Source organism: Heterodontus francisci, chromosome 14 (genome assembly GCF_036365525.1).
Source record: "Heterodontus francisci isolate sHetFra1 chromosome 14, sHetFra1.hap1, whole genome shotgun sequence".
In the NCBI taxonomy this organism is placed as follows: domain Eukaryota; kingdom Metazoa; phylum Chordata; class Chondrichthyes; order Heterodontiformes; family Heterodontidae; genus Heterodontus; species Heterodontus francisci.
In genome coordinates, this window is record NC_090384.1 from 66,172,399 (window position 1) to 66,193,741 (window position 21,343).

General features: G+C 40.4%; 1 protein-coding gene across 2 annotated transcripts in view; it reads right to left on the reverse strand.

The window, feature by feature from the left end:
• Window positions 1-21,343, reverse strand: part of sbf2 (SET binding factor 2) — a 743,327-nt gene that overhangs the window by 315,702 nt on the left and 406,282 nt on the right. For both annotated transcript variants that reach the window (XM_068046388.1, XM_068046387.1), the window contains exons 7-12: window positions 12,598-12,730; window positions 9,970-10,078; window positions 7,808-7,921; window positions 6,066-6,143; window positions 5,838-5,951; window positions 457-585 (exon numbers count right to left, since the gene is read on the reverse strand). In XM_068046388.1, coding sequence (XP_067902489.1) covers window positions 457-585; window positions 5,838-5,951; window positions 6,066-6,143; window positions 7,808-7,921; window positions 9,970-10,078; window positions 12,598-12,730 — 677 coding nt within the window. The remainder of the gene's footprint in view (window positions 1-456; window positions 586-5,837; window positions 5,952-6,065; window positions 6,144-7,807; window positions 7,922-9,969; window positions 10,079-12,597; window positions 12,731-21,343) is intronic.

Here is a 21,343-nt window from a genome sequence, read left to right on the forward strand (position 1 = left end):
AGGATGATTTGAAAGGGATGAAAGTAATGGGATGGGTATAGCTTGAGGGGGATGGCACGGGAAGGATGGTGATTTAAAGTAGTACTGTTGCAATAAAGCTACTAATTTCACCGCAAATGTTTTGCGGGTCTCTGCTAGTAGATGAATAATGCTATGGAAAAGAACATTCCAACACAGCATTGTCATTGCTGTCCCCAGACCACTGAAAACAATTCTACGAAATTCAACTATCAAGTTACGTTAATGGGATTAGAGATAATTTACAACATGTGTACAATGCATTTATACAAACCATTTTGATAGCTGAAAATGAGATATATGCTGGCAAATCAAGCCGTATTAGTATCTGTTCATTATCAACATTTCATAACTTAAAAATTCTAAAATGGCAAACAGTAAAAAAGACCTTGCACGTTAAGGGGAGAAAATGAAAAAGGAATGTTACAGAATTCTTACATCATCAAACAAATCACAAGATCTGTAGGGTGGTCCTCTTTCTGACACAAATCCTGCAAATGCCATACCATCAAGAACCTTTGTCAGGAAGTCATTTTCAACCAATCCACGCTGTCCCAGGAAGGCTGCCTGCAGTATGAACACACATTTCCAAATAAATAGCAATAGGTTTGCTTGTCACTCAGCATCATGTTCTGTTAGACATTGAGTTTGAATGTTAACTTGTCACAAGTCATCTGTCAACTCCTTTTGAATGAATGATATTGGACCCGAGGTCATCGACTTGAAACGCTAACTCCATTTCTCGCTCCACAGATGCTGCCAAACATGATGAACATTTCCAGCACTTGTAGTTTTTATTTTATGCCCTTCTGAGGTTGGTTTTAAATCACATTGTTTGGCAAAATGGAGAGAACTTTCCTTCCGCATCTAAACTATGATCCCTGAATTGGCTTAATGCTGATATTGCATGCTCAAAATGGCAAAATTTCATTTTCCAATGTTATCATCCATCACCTTGATGAGTACAAAGGTTATCAATAATATAACACAAGCCTTTAAAATTTAAACTAAAGGTGTGTTCAGATTGATAAGTATGAGTACTAACTAATTGTATAATTTTTAAAACATCTTTTTGTAATGAGGTTCTTCTTAAAATGCAAGAAGATTGGCCACTTCTCTTCAATAGAAAATGTTAGGTTTTTTGCATTGCCTCCCAAGGTGGATCTGTAGCATTTAATTGCCTGCATCAGAAACTTTAACCCAGGAACACAGGATTAAATTGCACAAATGCTTTGAAGTATTTGAACCCTCCAAACCTTGGTTGTGAAGAACTTGTTCTTCGACAAGGGATAAGTTGAGGCACAATGTGGAAAGCAAAGTTAAGGTTTGAAATGCTAATAAATGCTAGATAGGAAATATATAGAACAAAATTAGTGTGCAATTGATTTTGTGTAATTCAATTATCTACATTCACGCTTATTTTAGATCATTGTTGTATTGCTGATTGTAATTAGATCAAACGTATTTCAATAAAAACTTCTAGAAAAGAAAACATTACCCACTATGTCAATCCTATGACTTCCAAGTTGCATATTTATACAAATGTGAGTAAATAAATTGTTTTCGATTGTTACATGCTGGCCATGTAATTGAACTGCCTGTCACATCACCTCCCTAAATGGGAATTTAAACATTTAGTTCATAAGTCTAACATGCCCGCGAATATTTTTACCACCTTTAAGTTTTGGAGGTACTAGGAATTTTTAAGCTGCATGAGATGCTAGAAAAACACATGTTTAATTTCACTGCTGGCCAGTATATGTAAGGAAAGGAAGCCTGCTGGAGTCATTGAATTGCTACAATAAATACCTGCACTGTGCTGATCTGCAGGATATTTACGCAATCATATGTTCTGGAAGAATGCAAAGAGCAGACATTCAAAAATGTTCCCTTTATACAGTGTACAATAATGACTCCTTGAAAATTTTGGAATTTGCTTATAATCGAGTTACTGAGTGAATACATTTGGAATAAGATGACTAAACATATTATTAATTGTCAATGGAAGTAGTAATTATGCCAATACACATTGATAAATTAGGGAAAACACAAGATAAAACAAACATGAGTGATAGTATTGGAACATTTAAAACAAAATGAGAATGAGACATGTAGGACAGTGAAGCAGTGTGTTGGTGCTGTGATGTATGTCACAAACTGTAGGACGTATGGCAGGTGGACTTCCATGAACTTCTCTCTCACAATGTGTGAAAGTTGACATACAAATGCAAATTAATTCACTCCGTCTGGTTAAAAATGCATTTATTTAGATTTCCCCCATGCCTAATCTTAGTCAGGGGCCTGAAGCACATACCAAATTGCAGCACACTGTTCTTAGTACATTGACCTGTTCCAGCCTACTCCAATATGTTTCATGCCCATCAGGTGCAAACCTGACTTGCACTCTCTCTCACTTAAAGGAATTTGATTAAACTAACAACTACACTAGTGTTACTGCATTCAACAAAAGTTCAAGTTAAAGCACATAATTAATCTACCAGTTTAGAAGGAAATTATTTCCCCCCAAATAATCAAGAACAGGGTCATTTTTTTAAAAACTTGCATTAACAAAAATGCCCTCACATCAGCTAATGACTTAGCTATTGAAATTTCATGAGAGCAAAAGGTATAAATTATCCTTTGATGCAATGTTCACTATGTAGAAGATCGTCAAGAAAACTAAATTACACTTAACAGACACGTTTGATTCTAGGCTACACAACTAATTAGCACTTTCCTACATTTTTTTAATTAAGTGTAAATCTTTCAAACACTCATCAAGGTACTGAACTGATGCCAAAAAACAAGAATCACTAAGACCGCCACCTTAAGTTGAAAACTGACCATTTCTGCATTGCACTACTCTCCCTCACATTCATGTTCTCAAGTATCAACCAAAGATTGGTCTGTAAATGAGATTTAGAAATAGTGTAAGAATATTTTGCGCTGGTAAGCTTACTTTCCCCCTAGATCACAAAATAGTTATGGATCAGAAATGCCATTCAGCACATCCAGAAAGATTCCAAAGATTCTCCCATTGTAGCATTAAATTATTTAAGTGATTTTTGGGTTTTCACTTTTACTGCTGTGTATGTAAGTCTATTCCAATTGTTGATCACTCTTGTGTATGTAGAAGTATTTCATGACGTGTCCTAAATTTACATTATACAAGGTTGAATTTGTGCCCATAGTCCTAATATCGCAATCTAATGAAATGTTCCAGATTCACCTTTTTTTTCTGATATTGCAAAGAAGCACCACAAGGCTGATTCCTAGTGCTAAAGGTCTGAACTATATCCAGCACAAGCCTCAGTTAGCAGAACTGGAGACAATATTGAAAGAACTGTCACAACTATCTCGGACTAACTGCTTTGGTTCTGTCGTTCAACACTATATTTGCTCCGGTTAGACATTTAGTGTCAAATCTATGAAAATTCCTAAATATCTTTCAGCTTCATTCTTGGCTATTTCAAAACCATTCTTGAAGGATATGCATGACTATTTTTCCTTGCTTTGTGCATTATTTTGCATTTGGCTGCATTTAATTTCACTCACCATTTTTCCCAATTCATTCTGTAATTTGAGCTGGCCTCTCCAATCGTACTGCCTCAACTAGTTTGGCATAAAATGCAAATTTAACCACTTTGCATTCATTTCTAAGTCCAGGTCACTACTACAAATTAGAACCAGTAATGATCGTAACACTGAACCCTGGGGCTCTCCAATCAGTACTTCCCCCCCCATCTCAACATAACTACTTTAATGAGTATTCTTTGTCTTTCCACCCTTCAGTCAATTTCTTATCCATTCCCTGTGTTTAGCCCGAATCCCCACAGCTATGAGTTTAACTAATAGACATTTGTGTAGAACTCTATCAAATGTCTTTTGTGTGTATGTTTGCACAATATCATTTGGCATGCAGAAGTCTGCTTCAGCTGTCACTTCATCAAAGTCGTCACTAAGGGTTGGTCAGGCAAGATCTTCTTCTGAATCAATGTTGACTCCTGTTTGCTAGGTTATAGATCATCATATTGGGTTCTTATAATCCCAATATTTTCCATGGATTGGAAGTGAAATTAATGGGTCTATAGTTGCCCTTGTCTCTTTTATCACTTTTTTTAAATATAAAAGAGATAGAACAGGAGTTAGAGTTCTCAATTGGCCAAGGCCAATTTTACTAAACTGAGGAGTGATTTAGTGAAAATAGACTGGAAACAGCTACTTGCAGGTAAATCAGTGTCAGAACAATGGGTGGCAGAGGGGAGATTCAAGGGGTTCAGAGTACACATGTTCCCACAAAGAAAAAGGGTGAGACGGCCAAATCTAGAGCCCCATGGATGTCAAGAAGCCTACAGGGTAAGATAAAGCAGAAAAGGAAAGCTTATGTCCGACACCAAGAACTCAACACTACAGAAAGCCGAGAGGAGTATAGAAAGTGGAGGGGTGAAATCAAAAAGGAAATTAGGTAAGGAAAAAGAGGGCACGAAAGAATATCGGCAAGCAAAATCAAGGTGAACCCAATGAAGTTTTATGAATACATTAAGAGTAAGAGGATAACTAAGGAGAGAGTAGGGCCCATAAAAGACCAAAAAGGTAACCCATGTGTAGGGGCAGAAGATATTGGTATGGTTCTTAATGAATACTTTGCGTCTGTCTTCACAAACGAGGGAGATGATACAGATATTGTAGTTAAGGAGGAAAAGTGTGAAGTATTGGATGTGATAAACATAGGGAGAGAGGAAGTATTAATGGGATTAGCATCCTTGAAAGTTGATAAATCACCAGGGCCAGATGAAATGTATCCTAGGCTGTTAAAAGAAGCAACAGAGGAAATAGTAGAAGGTCTGACCATCATTTTCCAGTCCTCACTGGATATAGGTGTGGTACCAGAGAATTGGAGAACTGCGAACGTTGTACCTCTATTTAAAAAGGGAGCAGAAGGATAGACCAAATAATTACAGGCCAGTCAGTCTAACCTCAGTAGTGGGCAAATTATTGGAATCCATTCTGAGAGACAGGATAAACTGTTACTTAGAAAGGCACAGGTTAATCAAGGATAGTCAGCATGAATTTGTTTAGGGAAGATCTTGTTTGACCAACTTGATTGAATTGATTGAAGATGTAACAAGGAAGATAGATGAGGGTAGTGCAGTTGATGTGGTCTACATGGATTTTAGCAAGGCTTTTGACAAGGTCCCAAATGGCAGACTGTGGGACCTTGTCAAAAGCCTTGCTAAAATGTGATGCAGAGAAATGCAGCAAGGTGGATACAAAATTGGCTCAGTGGCAGGAAACAAAGAGTAATTGTTGACAGCTGTTTTAGCGACTGGAGGGCTGTTTCCAGTGGTGTTCCACAGTTCTCAGTACTGGGTCCCCTGCTTTTTGTGGTATATATCAACGATTTGGACGCAAATGTAGGGGGCATGATCAAGAAGTTTGCAGATGATACAAAGAATGGCCGTGTGGTAGATAGCAAGGAGGATAACTCAGGAAAGTAAACTCTCCAGCAGCATAAACTGCTAGCTGTTCTAGTCAGAGGCAGGGTGAGCAATTAGATCACCCATACACACCAGCATCCAACTTCTCCACTTAATGGAGAAGATCCAACAGTCAGAAAATAAAGATCTTTGTCTCTTCCTTTGCCCTGGGATCCAAGGTAATTATAGACCTACAACTTTTAGCATATAAATTCATCATGATAAAAATGATGCCTTACTACACGTCTATTTACATCTGAACGTCATCAGTTACATGACTACAAAGACATTAAATAGTGCTCGATATTTTCAAGGCTTTGTAAATGATAATTTGTAACTGACCTTGTGAAAGTGTATTACAGGTTCAGGATGAATTCGAATCAGTTGCAAACATGATCTATACCCCTGAAAGAGCTGTGCAAACAATCTAAGGAATACTGCCCTGACTTCCTTATCCTAGGAAGGAAAAATAAACACCATTAAAACTTTATGACAAAAGTACTGTTATTAATATCATGTAATTGATAGTCATAGAAATAGAAATAAATTGAACCTTTCACTAATACTCACCAACAATCTTAGATTAGAAGGAGCCGTACGTGCAGGAGGAAAAGCATAATCAGCTACCTCCAGGTCTGGATGAATAACCTATGCAAATATTAGTACTTTCAGTTCAGGTGTCCGCTACATCACCTAATAAGCAATAGTCTCTTCAAACAGCTTGGATTTTACTGCTATGCAGACAAGATGATTCTAGCTATTGAAAATATAAGTAATTTTGACCTGCTATGCAAGAGTGCCAATTGGCAATTTCGAAAGTAAGAGTTTCTCATCCATTATCAGCATCGCCTTATTAAAGTTCAAAAAATTGAATATCTAGAATAAACAGTAAACATCTAAAATACACAAAACATCAGACTTTCAACAATGTGGTGTTAAATCTAAACACAGCTGCTCAAAATCCAAAAAAATTAATTTAACAGAATTATAAATAAAAAAGTAAGTAGTGCTTTAGCAAGATATTGTCAATAAATTGTCAGACCTACAAAAGGAGGAAATGGACAAAACTCACACTATGCATCTGTTAATTGTACTAATTTAGTATTTAATTAACTTAAGGTCGTGAGCATTAACTGGGGATTCACTATATATAGGAGCATACTAAAACCCTGGTGGTTGGTTTTGGAGGTGCATGTTTGTCATGTGCATCTCTCTAAATAAAAGCATATGAAGTGTGTAAACAGTGGGCTCCAGTTCCATCCTTCACCACCTGGCTTGCTAAAAAAAAATATTTACATAAGAATAATTGACACTGTACAAATTTTTTGTAGCGGAATATAGGAGGGTTAAGATGTAACAAAGATCCATGAAATAAAAATTGACTTTTCATATGGCCTTTAAAGCAGCATTACGTCCCAAAGGTGCTTCACAGAAGTGAAATGGATACCAAGGAGGACGACAAAAATTAAGGGAGCTGATCAAGGGCATGATTAGAAAAGTGGGTCTTTGATAGTTTTAAAAGTATGGGAAGGGGTAATAAGGTAGTGTGGTTTAGGAACGGCTAACGTACACCTTGGCACATGGAGTTAAAGGTGGTTACAAAGGTGGATTACATAAGCTGGAGCAATCTGTAAGCAAAGATGATGATTTTGAATTTATTCATAGAATAGTTACAGCAGAGCGGGAGGCCATTTGGCTCATTAAGATTGCGCAGACTCTTTCAAGAACAATCCAGTTAGTCCCACTGCCCCTGCCCTTTCCCCATACCCTGCAATTTTTTTCTCCTTAAAGTGTTTATCCAATTTCCTTTTGAAGGGTGCTTTGAATCTGTATCCACATACCCTCATCAGGCAGTGCATTCCAATTCTAACCACTTGTGTTAAAATGTTTTTCCTCGTGTAGCCTCTGATTCTTTTGTCAATCACTTTACATCTGCGTCCTCTGGTTATTAACACTTCAGCCATTGGAAACCGCTTCCCTTTATTTACTCTATGATTTTAAGTATCTCAGTCAAATATCCCTTGCCCTTCTCTGCTGGAAGGAGAACAACCCCAGCTTCTCAAGTCTATCCATGTAGTTGTAACCCCTCATTCCTGGAACCATTCTAGTTAAGTCTCTTATGCACCCTCGCCATAGCCTTCAGGTCCTTCCTGAAGTATGGTACCAGAATTCCCAAAGCAATCATACAGACCTTACTATAGACCAGAACTAGGTCAGCTTGTTCAACAATGTGGCTGGAATTCTAAATACAAATCAACAATCATATTGTAAGTTAAAATTCTCATCATATTGTTATCGCAGACTCAACTTACAAGAGAAAGTGCTGCTTGAGTTTGATGTAAGAGAGGCTCTGGCAACTGGCAGAGATGAATGCATTCTGGGATTTTAATAGTACCTCCATCCAAATCAGCAACAATTACATCTAACTAGAAAAAGGACATCCAAGAACAAATAAAAGAGAGATATTAAAAATGAAAATGAATTCTGTATAACAATTACATTCATGCATAGGAATTAAAGGCCTGCTACCCGACCCGAACCCAGCGACATGCATCGGGTTCGGGTCGGGCCCGTCTTCCGGATCCGGCTTTCGGGATTGGGTCGGGCCGAGACCAGGTCAGGCTGGGTCGGGTCGGGCCGAGTCCAGGTCAGGTTGGGCCGGACACACACGGTAAGTGTATTGGTAGGTATTGAAATTTTTAAAAAAAACTTACCTGAGCTGGGAGTCCAGGACGAAACCGAGTCTGCGCAGTGAGCGAGTGACATCACTGTGACGTCATCACGCATGCACTGCAGCTTCCAAGTCCAAAGGTAAGTAAAGGGATGGTGGGGTCGGGCTCGGATTGGGTTGGGTCGAGTTGAGTCGGGGTCGGGCTTGGATCGGGTCGGACTCGGGTCAAAGTTGGTAGGACTTGCACCGGGTTGGGCTCGGGTCCGCTGTGATTCGGGTCGGGGTCTTTTTCCCGACCTGAGCAGGCCTTTAATAGGAATCACAAAACCGAAATAAGCCAGTCAGCCCGAATAGTCCATATGCTGTTTAATCTCTAAACAAGTTGTCCTAATCCTTTGAATCTGCCCTGTCCCCATATCCCTTTATTCCCCTTTCCTCTAACCACCTATATAACCCTATTTTTGATTGTTGACATGGCCTCTGCTTCAATCACTATCGCTGGCAGTACATTCCACAGCCTAACACTCAAAATATTTCTCCAGCTCTCTGTCTTAAGTTTCTTGCATTGAGTTTTATATTCCCGTTCCTAAAAATACCGCTATACCAACAGCAGCAATAATACAAAGTTTAAATGCACAATTTTTTCTCTGGAGTCCTGATCCTGAAGATTGGCTTGCTAGACTGATAACCGAAATGGGCGGATTGTCTTGTGAGGAAAGGTTGGACAGGCTGGGGTTGTACCCGCTTGAGTTTAGGAGAGTAAGAGGTGACTTGATTGAAACAAATAAGATCCTGAGGGGTCTTGACAGGGTGGATTTGGAAAGGATGTTTCCTCTTATGGGAGAATCTAGAACTAGGGATCACTATTTAAAAATAAGGGGTTGCCCATTTAAGACAGAGATGAGGAGAATTCCTTTTCTCTCAGAGGGTCGTGAGTCTTTGGAACTTTCTTCCTCAAAAGGCAGTGGAAGCAGAGTCTTTAAATATTTTTAAGGCAGAGGTAGATGGATTCTTGATAAGCAAGGGGGTGAAAGGTTATCAGGGGTAGGCGGGAATGTGGAGTTGAGGTTACAATCAGATTAGTCATGATCTTATTGAATGGTGGAGGCTTGAGGGGCTGAGTGGCCTACTGCTGCTTTTAATTCATATGTTCGTATTGCAAGTTTAAATTTCAGAACCATTTCAGTATATTCAAATCCTTCTATAGCTTATCTGGTTCAGCACTGGAGTCTACCACCTGCATTAGATTTGTATCATCTGCAAATTTAGCCACTAGCACCAAATCATTTATAAAAATATTAAATAAACAAGACAGCTGGGGCCCTACTGGTAACATTCTCAAATGCTGCGTTCCATCAGTCAACCAATTATGCATCAATAAGATATTCCACTGGTTCACGTTTTATTTTCCATACCAGCCTTTCCAGAGGAGCTGTATCACTATCACAAAGGCTCAAAGCCCCTTGTGATTTTATCAATTGCTATGCTGAGCCAACTCCTGTGGGGAATGGAGTACACTGAGACAAAGAAAAAAATGTCACAGAAAGTTAACGCCTCTCTTTTACAAATGCTAATGTTGCTGATTTATCAAACAGCAGTGTAATGTGAATCAAGATAATTAATCTACCATGTTTCACATATTTTGAAGTACAAACCAATTTGATTAAATCGTTTGCTTACAAATCCAGTTAGCAATATAATTCTGGAGAATAAAATGTTTTTTAATAATAATGTGCATATGATGTTGCGCACAAAACCAGACAAAATTCACAATTGCTCTTCTAAAAATGGGCTATAACATACCAGTTCATTAATTTCACTGTGAAACATGGAGTGTACACCAATGATAAATGGAGTTGGTGAGCTCAGCACTTCCAAGAGCCGTGCAGGAAGAATCGGAATGTAAGGGTAACTGGGGAAAAACAAAAAGGAAATAGAGTAGGCAGCATTAATCAACTCATACAGAAACAAAAAAATTAAGATCCAGTCACAATTTTTTCTCTGAGTTCTGTCAGTACCCCCTTGAGCTGTTCTATAGACAGTATTTAATAAATAACAGATTTAAAAACACAAACTCAACTCCAATACAATACAATACAATCTATGTTTCTTCATAGATTTACTGCTAATGAAAGATGCGACAATGAAAGACAATTGTTTTTGCTGGCCAACACTTTTTCATATTTATTTCTAAATAAATGCAAACAACAAAGGAATAATATCACTTGAAGATGGTCAAGATGCAATCTATATAGTTTTAATTCTCTCAAAGTACAATAAAGCCAGTTTAACGTTTCATATATAATCACAATGCAAAATTGGAATTGAAACTAAAGGAAATACTGGATTGCTCTGTTCTCTCCTTTAAAAAAAACGAAATGTATGAAAATGTTCTTGATGTTATAAAAATGTAGCAATTTCTCTAAAATTAAATATTGCATTATTCAATAAAACAGACTGCCTTCATTCTCAGTTTGGTTCAGTTGGTAGCACTGTTTCCTTTGATCCAGAAGGTTGTGCATTCAAACTCTACACTGGGATTTGAATACCTAATATGCACTCATACTCTTAGTTCTCAAGCTGATGTAATGCAGCATTATAGGAGGTTACAGCTTCCAATTAAAGCATTAAACAAAGGCTGTCTGTCTGTCAGTGCGGATGATTCCATGGCACTAATTAAAGGCAGAGAAGGAAATTCTTCTGATGACCAACATTCCTGCCCCAACCATTAACTGGTCATTTACCTCATTTACTGTTCAGGAGACCTAGCTGACTGCAAATTGCCTGCTGTATTTACCTAGATAACAACATTAATTGTACTTAAAGTAATTAGTTAGCCTTGGGACATCTTGCTGAAGTGTTATATAAATATAAGTTCTTTCTTTCATGACCCAACTTAATCATTGGCCACTACAACCAAAAAACAAACTTTCCATACACAAAATATTTTCCAAAGATTAAACAAAAGATCTAGCTGCTCCAGCAGAACTGCAATAGATTCCTGTGTGTAAACCCAGTTCTGGCTCTCACTTAAATATGTCTCACCCAAACAGAGTTTCAGGCTACCAGACACAACACCCAGATTTAAGAATTTATATATCTCCAAACTTGTACTACCTACCAGCCAACAAAAGGTAGCAATGACAATAGCACTGAACAATTCCAAAACCATTATCTCTTCTTGACTAAAGAATGAAGGCTTCCACTCAAATCTAACCTACAGTGATGAGTGAGTAGCATGCGCATAATGTGTTTGAACACTCTCCTTTTGTTTTATTGGCCGACAGTGATGCAACGAAACGCTTAATTCTCCACTCACTGGAAAGAGTTTATATGCAGTAGATTTGGGAATTATCAAAATTGAACCTAATCTGGTACTAAAATGGCAGATTTTTCTTTCATATTATGGTAAAAGGCTTCTTACTGGTATTGGTACTGTCAACGGCAGACAAGTTCTAGAGTGGCTCCAGAGAAAGCAGTCGGGGCCATAACTTCAAAGAAGCCTGAAAGCTGCTGGATGTCATGAATCCACGCCGTAGGTTCCCCGTGTGCCGCACCTTTAGTACAACTCTTAGTTAAAGTTACAGCCCCTAACTCACTGCTTCAATAAATGCAATAATATAAATTTCATGAATGCAAAATACTGCGGATGCTGGCAATCTGATAAAAAAAAGTGCTGGCAATACTCAGATGTGGCAGCATCTGTGGAGAGAGAAGTAGTTAATGTTTCAGGTCGAGGATCTCTTCATCAGAACTGGAAAAACTCAGAGATGTAACAGGTTCAGTGATTTGGAAAGGGAGGGGAGGGGAGGAAAAGAACAAAAGAGAAGGTCTGTGATAGAGTGCAGACAGGAGAGATTAAATGGCAAAACAAATGATGGTGCAAGACAAAAGGGGAGTGGATAATGGGACAAATAAACAGACAAAAGATGCATCCAGAGGAGTAAATGGGTAAAGCAGAATCACCAACAGCTGCTAACAAAAAACAAAAAAAAGGGACCTTTATGAAGCTCAACCTAAGCTTGAAGAACAGTACCTCATCTTTCAATTAGGCACTGTCTAAGCCTTCCAGACTCAATACTGAATCCCATTTGTTTTTGGACAGCAGCTGTTGGTGACGATTCTGCTTTACCCATTCACACCTCCTCTAGACACATCTTTTGTTTATTTACTTCTTTACCACCCTCCTGTTACATTTCTTCTATTTTCATCCAAATTTTATCTTTATCTTCCAGTTGTGTTGCCACAGGTGTGCATCTAATTTTTGGACTACACAAAGTGAATAAACTATCATCCATATTAAAAGTTGATACACTGTGGGTCTAACAATTACTCTAGAAATTAATTTATGCAAATAATATGGGAAGACAGGAAAACATTACATTATTTCATATAATTTATTAAACAGTACCATAAAAATAAAAGTCTCACCTATACTTTAGAGGAAACATTAAAGACTCTAGTGCTCTGGATGCTTCGCTAAGTCTCTGATGGCTGGATGAATGAAAAAGGACCTTATTTTCTGTGAGCACAGCACAGAAAAGACTGAACACTTGTTGGATCCCTTTGAAAAGAAGAGGTTGATTAAAATTACATATTATTTCACAAGAACAACTTCATTCCGATACAATACAACTTAGTAACAGAAATGTCAAGTAAAAGAAATGTAATTTGTAAACTTTAATGAAATTGTTATACAATTTGTCATGCAGGCCCCCTCCTGCCAAGGATGAGGCACATTAATTTTGCCACATGGACGTTAAATTTCAAATTGTTGCTGGGAAGAAGAGAAGGCCTGTTACAAGGAAATGCCAGACCCCTGGCCGGAAAGACATTTTTACATATTAGCAGACAGTGTTGGAACAAAGGATCTATCCCCTGCTCCCATACAATACACAGAACAGACCTGGTTAGTCAGTCACATGACAACCCTGCTGGCCAACTTGGGGAGTTTTAAGTTATAGAGACAGTGTTTAAACTGGCAGACAGCTCTTTGTTGCTGGACTGAAACAGACCTCCTGTCCGTTTCTCACAGAACTCAAAAAAACAACTGAAGACACATGAACCCCAAGAGAGAAAAGTCTCCTCCAGTGAACAAGGTTTAAGAAGAATACTGGGCACCAAAGAAAAGCAAGATCTACCTACAATCAAGAACTCTACAGTGAGCTCGAAGAACCATAACAACTCTTCAGATATTGCCTCAAACGTTTCCACTTTTTCTTCTGCTCTTTTCTGTCTCTATTTGCATGTGCGTATCGTGTATGTATGCTAGCGTGGGGCACAGCATGTATCCGTAGGCATTAACAGAATTAGAGTTTTTAAGTTTAATAAAATTTCACCTTTCTTCTTTAAACCTAAGAAAACCTGTTTGTGCTCGTTTCTTTACCTTATAATTGGAAAGTGGTGAACAAGGATTCACCGAGGGGGAGCTAAAAACACAGCATGTTTAAAAATTAAACCCTGGTACACTAAGACCAGTGAAGGCTGAAAGGGTACCCTAGACCTCTTTCTCACCTGGTCATAACAAATTCTATATTAATAAGAACACTTTGTAGGTCTTTGATTGCAATGTCCCCCTAAAGTATCACATAACTTGAATATACACGATCAACAGTCAGTAGTTCAGGTTAGCTCCAGAACTTGCACACATGTGGGAGAATAATACATACGTTACTAAATATGATCATTCTCTCAAAGTACTAACGTTAATTGAATCCAACTGGTTCAGTAATGTCATATGGAAAAGAATTCTTCAACCTGGAACTGGTTTGGCCTACACATAACTCCAGGTCCACACTGCACGGTTATCTCAATAGCCTCAGAGTAACAAGGGATGAGCAATAAACATTGCCCTGCCACTATCACCCACTTCCCAATAATAAAGGAAAATTAATAAAGACTTTTTTTTCATTTACTGTGGAAATGCATAATCACATTAAGAGTGCTGTCAGTACAGAGTACCCAAAAACTCAAGTATTTGGATACTTGCGTCATAAACTAATTAATACTTCAGAAAAAATTACAATACTAAAACAAATGACTTATTTAATATATAAAAAATGTTATGCCAATATTTACTGAATGTATGCTGAAACTTATCACTAAATGTAAAGTTATCTTATGCTCAGATACATATCTTGCCATTAAATCTATTCCCATCTCAGAGGTAGAAAGTTGACAGTCACAGGGCTCAGTTTTGTCTGTGCTGCAAACTGAAATAAAGGCCAAAATGTATCATTACACACATTCCATTTAAAGTATGCAGAGCACTACCCACAGTTCCCATGAGGTGCTTTTTCCTATGTTTTTAATAGAATTCTGTATGTTTTTAATTAGACCATTAATAGTGAAAACACAAAACAAGTAAAGCGCAAAAACAAAATTCAGCTAAACAAATTTTGTTGAATTAATTTTTTAGACCATTGTTTGAAACTGTTTTGCACAATATTAATTATAATGTCTGTAGCCGACACTTCCTAACGTACATCATGTGATCTGGCACCGATCATGTGCATTTCCTGTTTTGGCTTATGCAGCTTACATATTAGAGCACCATATTGTACTATGCCAGATAAATGGTACTCCACAAAATTGGTCCTCTTATAAAGCTAGTTTCACTTGCATCACCTAAATACCATACATAAAGGAAATTTTAATCAGGACTTTATATTTAGGGAATTTAGGAGAAAAACAGCCCACATTAAGTAATTCTACGTAATCGCATTAATAATGATTATTCTTCCCAACAAATTTACAGCAAACTACATAGATTCTACATTTATTTCTATGACAAATGCACCAGGAAACATTTGAAACTTGCGTGTTTACCTTCCTGTCCCATTCAATTCCTGTCAGTGCCTTTTCCATTCGAGCTCCACATTTGTACACCATTAGTCATCAGTTCTCACAAGTACAAGTTGCCCTAACTTACAACCCTAATTTGCTGATCAATGTACTTCTTCTTCTTCTTTGGTCTCCTTGTCTCAAGAGACAATGGGTATGCGCATGGAGGTGGTCGGTGGATTGTGAAGCAGCGCCTGGAGTGGCTAGAAAGGCCAATTCTAGAGTGACAGACTCTTCCACAGGTGCTACAGATAAAATTGGTTGTCGGGGCTGTTACACAGTTAGCTCTCCCCTTGCCCTTCTGTCTTTTTTCCTGCCAACTGCCAAGTCTCTTCAACTCACCACACTTTAGCCCCGCCTTTATGGCTGTCCGCCAGCTCTGGCGATCGCTGGCAACTGACTCCCATGACTTGTGATCAATGTCACAGGACTTCATGTCACATTTGCAGACGTCTTTAAAGCGGAGACATGGACGGCTGGTGGGTCTGATACCAGGGACGAGTTCGCTGTACAATGCGTCCTTGGGGTTCCTGCCATCTTCCATGCGGCTCACATGGCCAAGCCATCTCAAGCGCCGCTGGCTCAGTAGGGTGTACATGCTGGGGATGTTGGCTGCCTCGAGGACCTCTGTGTTGGAGATACGGTCCTGCCACCTGATGCCAAGGATTCTCCGGAGGCAGCAAAGATGGAATGAATTGAGACGTCGCTCTTGGCTGACGTACGTTGTCCAGGCCTCGCTGCCGGACAGCAAGGTACTGAGGACACTGGCTTGATACACTCGGACTTTTGTGTTCCATGTCAGTGCGCCATTTTCCCACACTCTCTTGACCAGTCTGGACAGAGCAGTGGAAGCCTTTCCCATGTGCTTGTTGATTTCTGCATCGAGAAACAGGTGACTGGTGATAGTTGAGCCTAGGTAGGTGAACCCTTGAACCACTTCCAGAGCGTGGTCACCGATATTGATGGATGGAGCATTTCTGACGTCCTGTTCCATGATATTCGTTTTCTTGAGGCTGATGGTTAGGCCAAAGTCGTTGCAGGCAGCCGCAAACCTGTCAATGAGTCTCTACAGACACTCTTCTGTGTGGGATGTTCATGCAGCATCGTCAGCAAAGAGGAGTTCCCTGATGAGGACCTTCCGTACTTTGGTCTTCGCTCTTAGACAGGCAAGGTTGAACAACCTGCCACCTGATCTTGTGTGGAGGAAAATTCCTTCTTCTGAAGACTTGAACGCATGTGAGAGCAGCAGGGAGAAGATGATCCCAAACAGTGTAGTTGTGAGAACACAGCCCTGTTTCACGCCGCTCAGAGTGGGAAAGGGGTCTGATGAGGCGCTGCTATGCTGAATTGTGCCTTTCATATTGTCATGGAATGACGTGATGATACTTAGTAGCTTTGGTGGGCATCCGATCTTTTCTAGTAGGCTGAAGAGACCACGTCTGCTGACGAGGTCAAAGACTTTGGTGAGATCAATGAAAGCAATGTAGAGGGGCATCTGTTGTTCGCGGCATTTCTCCTGTAGCTGGCGAAGGGAGAACAGCATGTCAATGGTGGATCTCTGTGCTCGAAAGTCACACCGTGCCTCAGGGTAGACACGCTCAGCCAGCTTCTGGAGCCTGTTTAACGCAACTCGAGCGAAGACTTTCCCCACTATGCTGAGCAGGGAGATTCCACGGTAGTTGTTGCAGTCACCGCGGTCACCCTTGTTATGATAGAGGGTGATGATATTGGCATCACGCATGTCCTGTGGTACTGCTCCCTCGGCCCAACACAGGCAAAGCAGTTCGTACAGTGCTGAAAGCATAGCAGGCTTGGCACTCTTGATTATTTCAGGGGTAATGCCGTCCTTCCCAGGGGCTTTTCCGCTGGCTAGAGAATCAATGGCATCACTGAGTTCCGATTTTGATGGCTGTACGTCTAGCTCATCATGACTGGCAGAGACTGGGCTGCGTTAAGGGCGGTCTCAGTGACAACATTTTCCCTGGAGTACAGTACCAGGTAGTGCTCAACCCAGCAGTCCATTTGCTTGCGTTGGTCAGTGATAGTGTCCCCTTGATGGTTGGCCCAAAAGCTCGCTTAATGCCATCATACATTCCTCTGATGTTTCCGGTGTCATAGGCCAGCTGAATATGACTGCATAGGTGTTGCCAGTAGTCATTTGCGCAGCGCCTGGCTGTTCTTTGTGCAGCGCTTCTGGCTGCTTTAAGTGCTACGGATGTTAACTCGCTGGGGCCTTTCTTGTAGTTCAACAGTGCAATGCGCTTAGCGGCTATGACAGGTTCCAGCTCTTCAAAGTGAGATTGAAACCAGTCTGCATTCCACTTCACACGTTTGCCATTGGTGGTCATTGCTGAGTCATAAATAAACTGAAGGAAAATGTGAACATTATCAATTTATATGATCTAGTACATTGATTGATTGATGACTCAGCAATCAATGTACTAGATCATATAAATTGATAACGTTCACATTTTCCTTCAGTTTATTTTCAAAGAATTTCCAAACAGAACTTCACCACTAAAGATATTTTCATTGCCAATTGATACATTACTTCAATTGATCACACTGAACTATTTCTTTGTTGTACTATTTACTCCAACGTGTGAAAATTTTTGTGTAGTCACAGCATATCCAGATTACTTTTTACTTTTCAATTGCAACAGGCTCTAATACTGGAGCTGTTGCAGGTAAAGATGAGATGCATATTTTACCAGCTTAGTAGTGTCTACCCTGAGGCAGAGTGTGGCTTTCGAGCAGAGATCCACCACTGACATGCTGTTCTCCCTTTGCCAGCTACAGGAGAAATGCCGCGAAGAACAGATGCCCCTCTACGTTGCTTTCATTGATCTCACCAAAGCCTTTGAGCTCGTCAGCAGATGTGCTCTCTTCAGACAACTAGCAAAGATCGGATGTCATCCAAAGCAGCTACGTATCATCACCTCATTCCATGACAATCTGAAAGGTACAATTCAGCATCGCGGCGCCTCATCAGACCCCTATCCTATCCTGAGTGGTGTGAAACAGGGCTGTGTTCTCGCACCTACACTGTTTGAGATCTTCTTCTCCCTGCTGCTCTCACATGCGTTCAAGCCTTCAGAAGAAGGAATTTTCCTCCACACAAGATCAGATGGCAGGTTGTTCAACCTTGCTTGTCTAAGAGCGAAGACCAAAGTACGGAAGGTCCTCATCAGGGAACTCCTCTTTGCTGACGATGCTTACACTGAAGACTGTCTGCAGAGACACATGGACAGGATTGCGGCTACCTGCGACGAATTTGGCCGAACCATCATCCTCAAGAAAACGAACATCATGGGACAGGACGTCAGAAATGCTCCATCCATCAATATCGGCGACCACGCTCTGGAAATGGTTCAAGAGTTCACCTACCTAGGCTCAACTATTACCAGTAACCTGTCTCTCGATGCAGAAATCAACAAGAGCATAGGAAAGGCTTCCACTGCTATGTGCAGACTGGCCAAGAGAGTGTGGGAAAATGGCGCACTGACACGGAACACAAAAGTCCGAGTGCATCAAGCCAGTGTCCTCAGTACCTTGCTCTACGGCAGCGAGGCCTGGACAACGTATGTCAGCCAAGAGCGACGTCTCAATTCATTCCATCTTCGCTGCCTCCTTAGAATCCTTGGCATCAGATGGCAGGACCGTATCTCCAACGCAGAAGTCCTCGAGGCAGCCAACATCCCCAGCATATGCACCCTACTGAGCCAGCGGCGCTTGAGATGGCTTGGCCATGTGAGCCGCATGGAAGACGGCAGGATCCCCAAGGACACATTGTGCAGCGCGCTAGTCACTGGTATCAGACCCACTGGCCGTCCATGTCTTCGCTTTAAAGTCTTCGCTTCAAAGTCGTCAGCAAACGTGACATGAAGTCCTGTGACATCGATCACAAGTCGTGGGAGTCAGTTGCCAGTGATCGCCAGAGCTGGCGGACAGCCATAAAAGTCGGGCTAAAGAGTGACGAGCTGAAGTGACTTAGCAGTTGGCAGGAAAAAAGACAGAAGCGCAAGGGGAGTGCCAACTGTGTAACAGCCCCGACAACCAATTTTATCTGCAGCACCTGTGGAAGCCAACTGTGTAACAGCCCCGACAACCAATTTTATCTGCAGCACCTGTGGAAGAGTCTGTCACTCTAGAATTGGCCTTTATAGCCACTCCAGGTGCTGCTTCACTGACCAATTCCAGGCACTTACCCATTGTCTCTCGAGACAAGGATGCCAAAGAAGAAAGAAGTATTCCAATTTAAATTTTCTCTTCTACTATACTCATGCAAGAATAGTTAGTTTTAAAATTATACATTTACCGAAAGATAAATCTACGTAACAAATATGTGCACTTTGGCATTGAAAAGAAAATTCGAAGTCAAAAATACTACTAAATCCTTATCCTGTGATTTGTTTTGAGCACTGATGGAAGATCCATGGGAATATTGGATTAACACTTTGACGTCATGAGCCAACGGTGATCATCACCGTCAATGATGTTTGTTTCTTCAAAATGTTTACTGAACTTTTTCAGATTGCTGCAAGGCCAATTATTTTCCAACACTAATGCACACATGGACAAGAAGTCACCAACAACAAGCCATCGACTCATCAACAGATAAAGTTCCTCAGTCTTTAAAAAAAGTAACAGCATCCTGCTGATATACACACACACACTGGAATTCCTTTGGAAATAACTTCCATTTCCTGACTGCAATGTTCTTAAGAATCCAAAGGATATGAAACATACTTTTATGAATTGGTCAAACAAGTATGACCATATTACACAATGAATTTCCTTCTGTTATATTTCAATCACTCTTTGCCTGAAGGAAAAAGTGTTCTAATTCCACTTCACTATCAATGCACCACCATTAAATATAACATGCATACAAGTATACCCACTTTAAGAGCTGGTTTTCAAAGGCATAGCTCTCAAAACTTACACCCCGCAACATCTTTGTCACAGATGCATCTCTTGTTCAAATGTCAAATTGAAGACTTTTAATCTGATATTTTGAAAAGGGCTGACAACAAATTGACAACATTCATGACTTCCCCACACCTCCCAACAATCCATTTACAGTAGCATGATCCAGAAGTATGTGAGCATATCTCATATGCACTTTTCTTGGCTGCGTTTTTTCTAATTTATCCGAACCAGAGGCCGTATTTATCATTATCTGCCCTATTCCTACATAAGAAAAATTTCCCAATCTCAGCTTTATTATTTGGAGTGGATAATTTGGTCTCAAAATAAATCTCTAATTCACCTGTATCTAAAGGGCAAATAATTTGATCAGCTCTTCGCATAATTCTTCTTTCTAAATTTTCCAGTAACTCCAAATTTCAGGCCATTCCACCATTTGTTCATGGGATGTGAGCATTGCTGGCAAGGCCAGCTTTTATTACTTATCCCTAGTTGTCGTTCAGCGGGTGGTGGTGAGCTGCCATCTTGAACCGCTGCAGTGCACATGTGTAGGCACACCCACAGCGGTGTTAGGTAGGGTGTTCCAGGATTTTGGCCCAGCGATAATGAAGAAATGGCAATATATTTCCAAGACCTGGACAACAATCAGGTTCAGGCTGAAAGTGGAAAGTAACATCTATGCCAGACAAGTGCCAGGTAATGACCATCTCCAACAAGAGAGAATGTGGCCATCTGCCCTTGACATTCAACGGCATTAACATCCAAGTCAGGATGGTGTGCGACTTGGAAGGGGGCTTGCAGGTGGTGGTATTCCCATGTGCCTATTGCCCATGTCCTTCTAGGTGGTAGAAGCTGCAGGTTTGAAGGTGCTGTTGAAGAGGCCTTGGTGAGTTGCTGCAGTATATTTTGTAGATGGTACACGCTGCTGCCATTGTGCACCAGTGGTGGAGGGAATGAATGTTTAAGGTGGTGAATGGGGGGCTGTTCGAGCAGGCTGCTTTGTCCTGGACAGTATCGAGCTTCTTGAGTGTTGTTGGAGCTGCAACAGACAAGTAGGTAGTATTCCATCACACTCTTGACTTGTGCCTTGTAGATGGCAGACAGGATTTGGGGAGACAGGCGAGTTACTCACCGCAGAATTCACAGCCTCTGTCCTGTTCTTGCAGCCACAGTATTTATATGGCTGGTCCAGTTAAGCTTCTAGTGAATAGTAACCCCCCAGGATGTTAATGGTGTGGGATTCAGCGATGGCAATACCGTTGAAAGTCAAGCCCAGATGGTTACTACCTGGCACTTGTGTGGCGCAAATGTTACTCGCCACTTATCAGTCCGATCCTGAATGTTGTCCACATCTTGCTGCATGCGGACAAGGTCTGCTTCAGTATCGGAGGAGTTGCGAATGGTA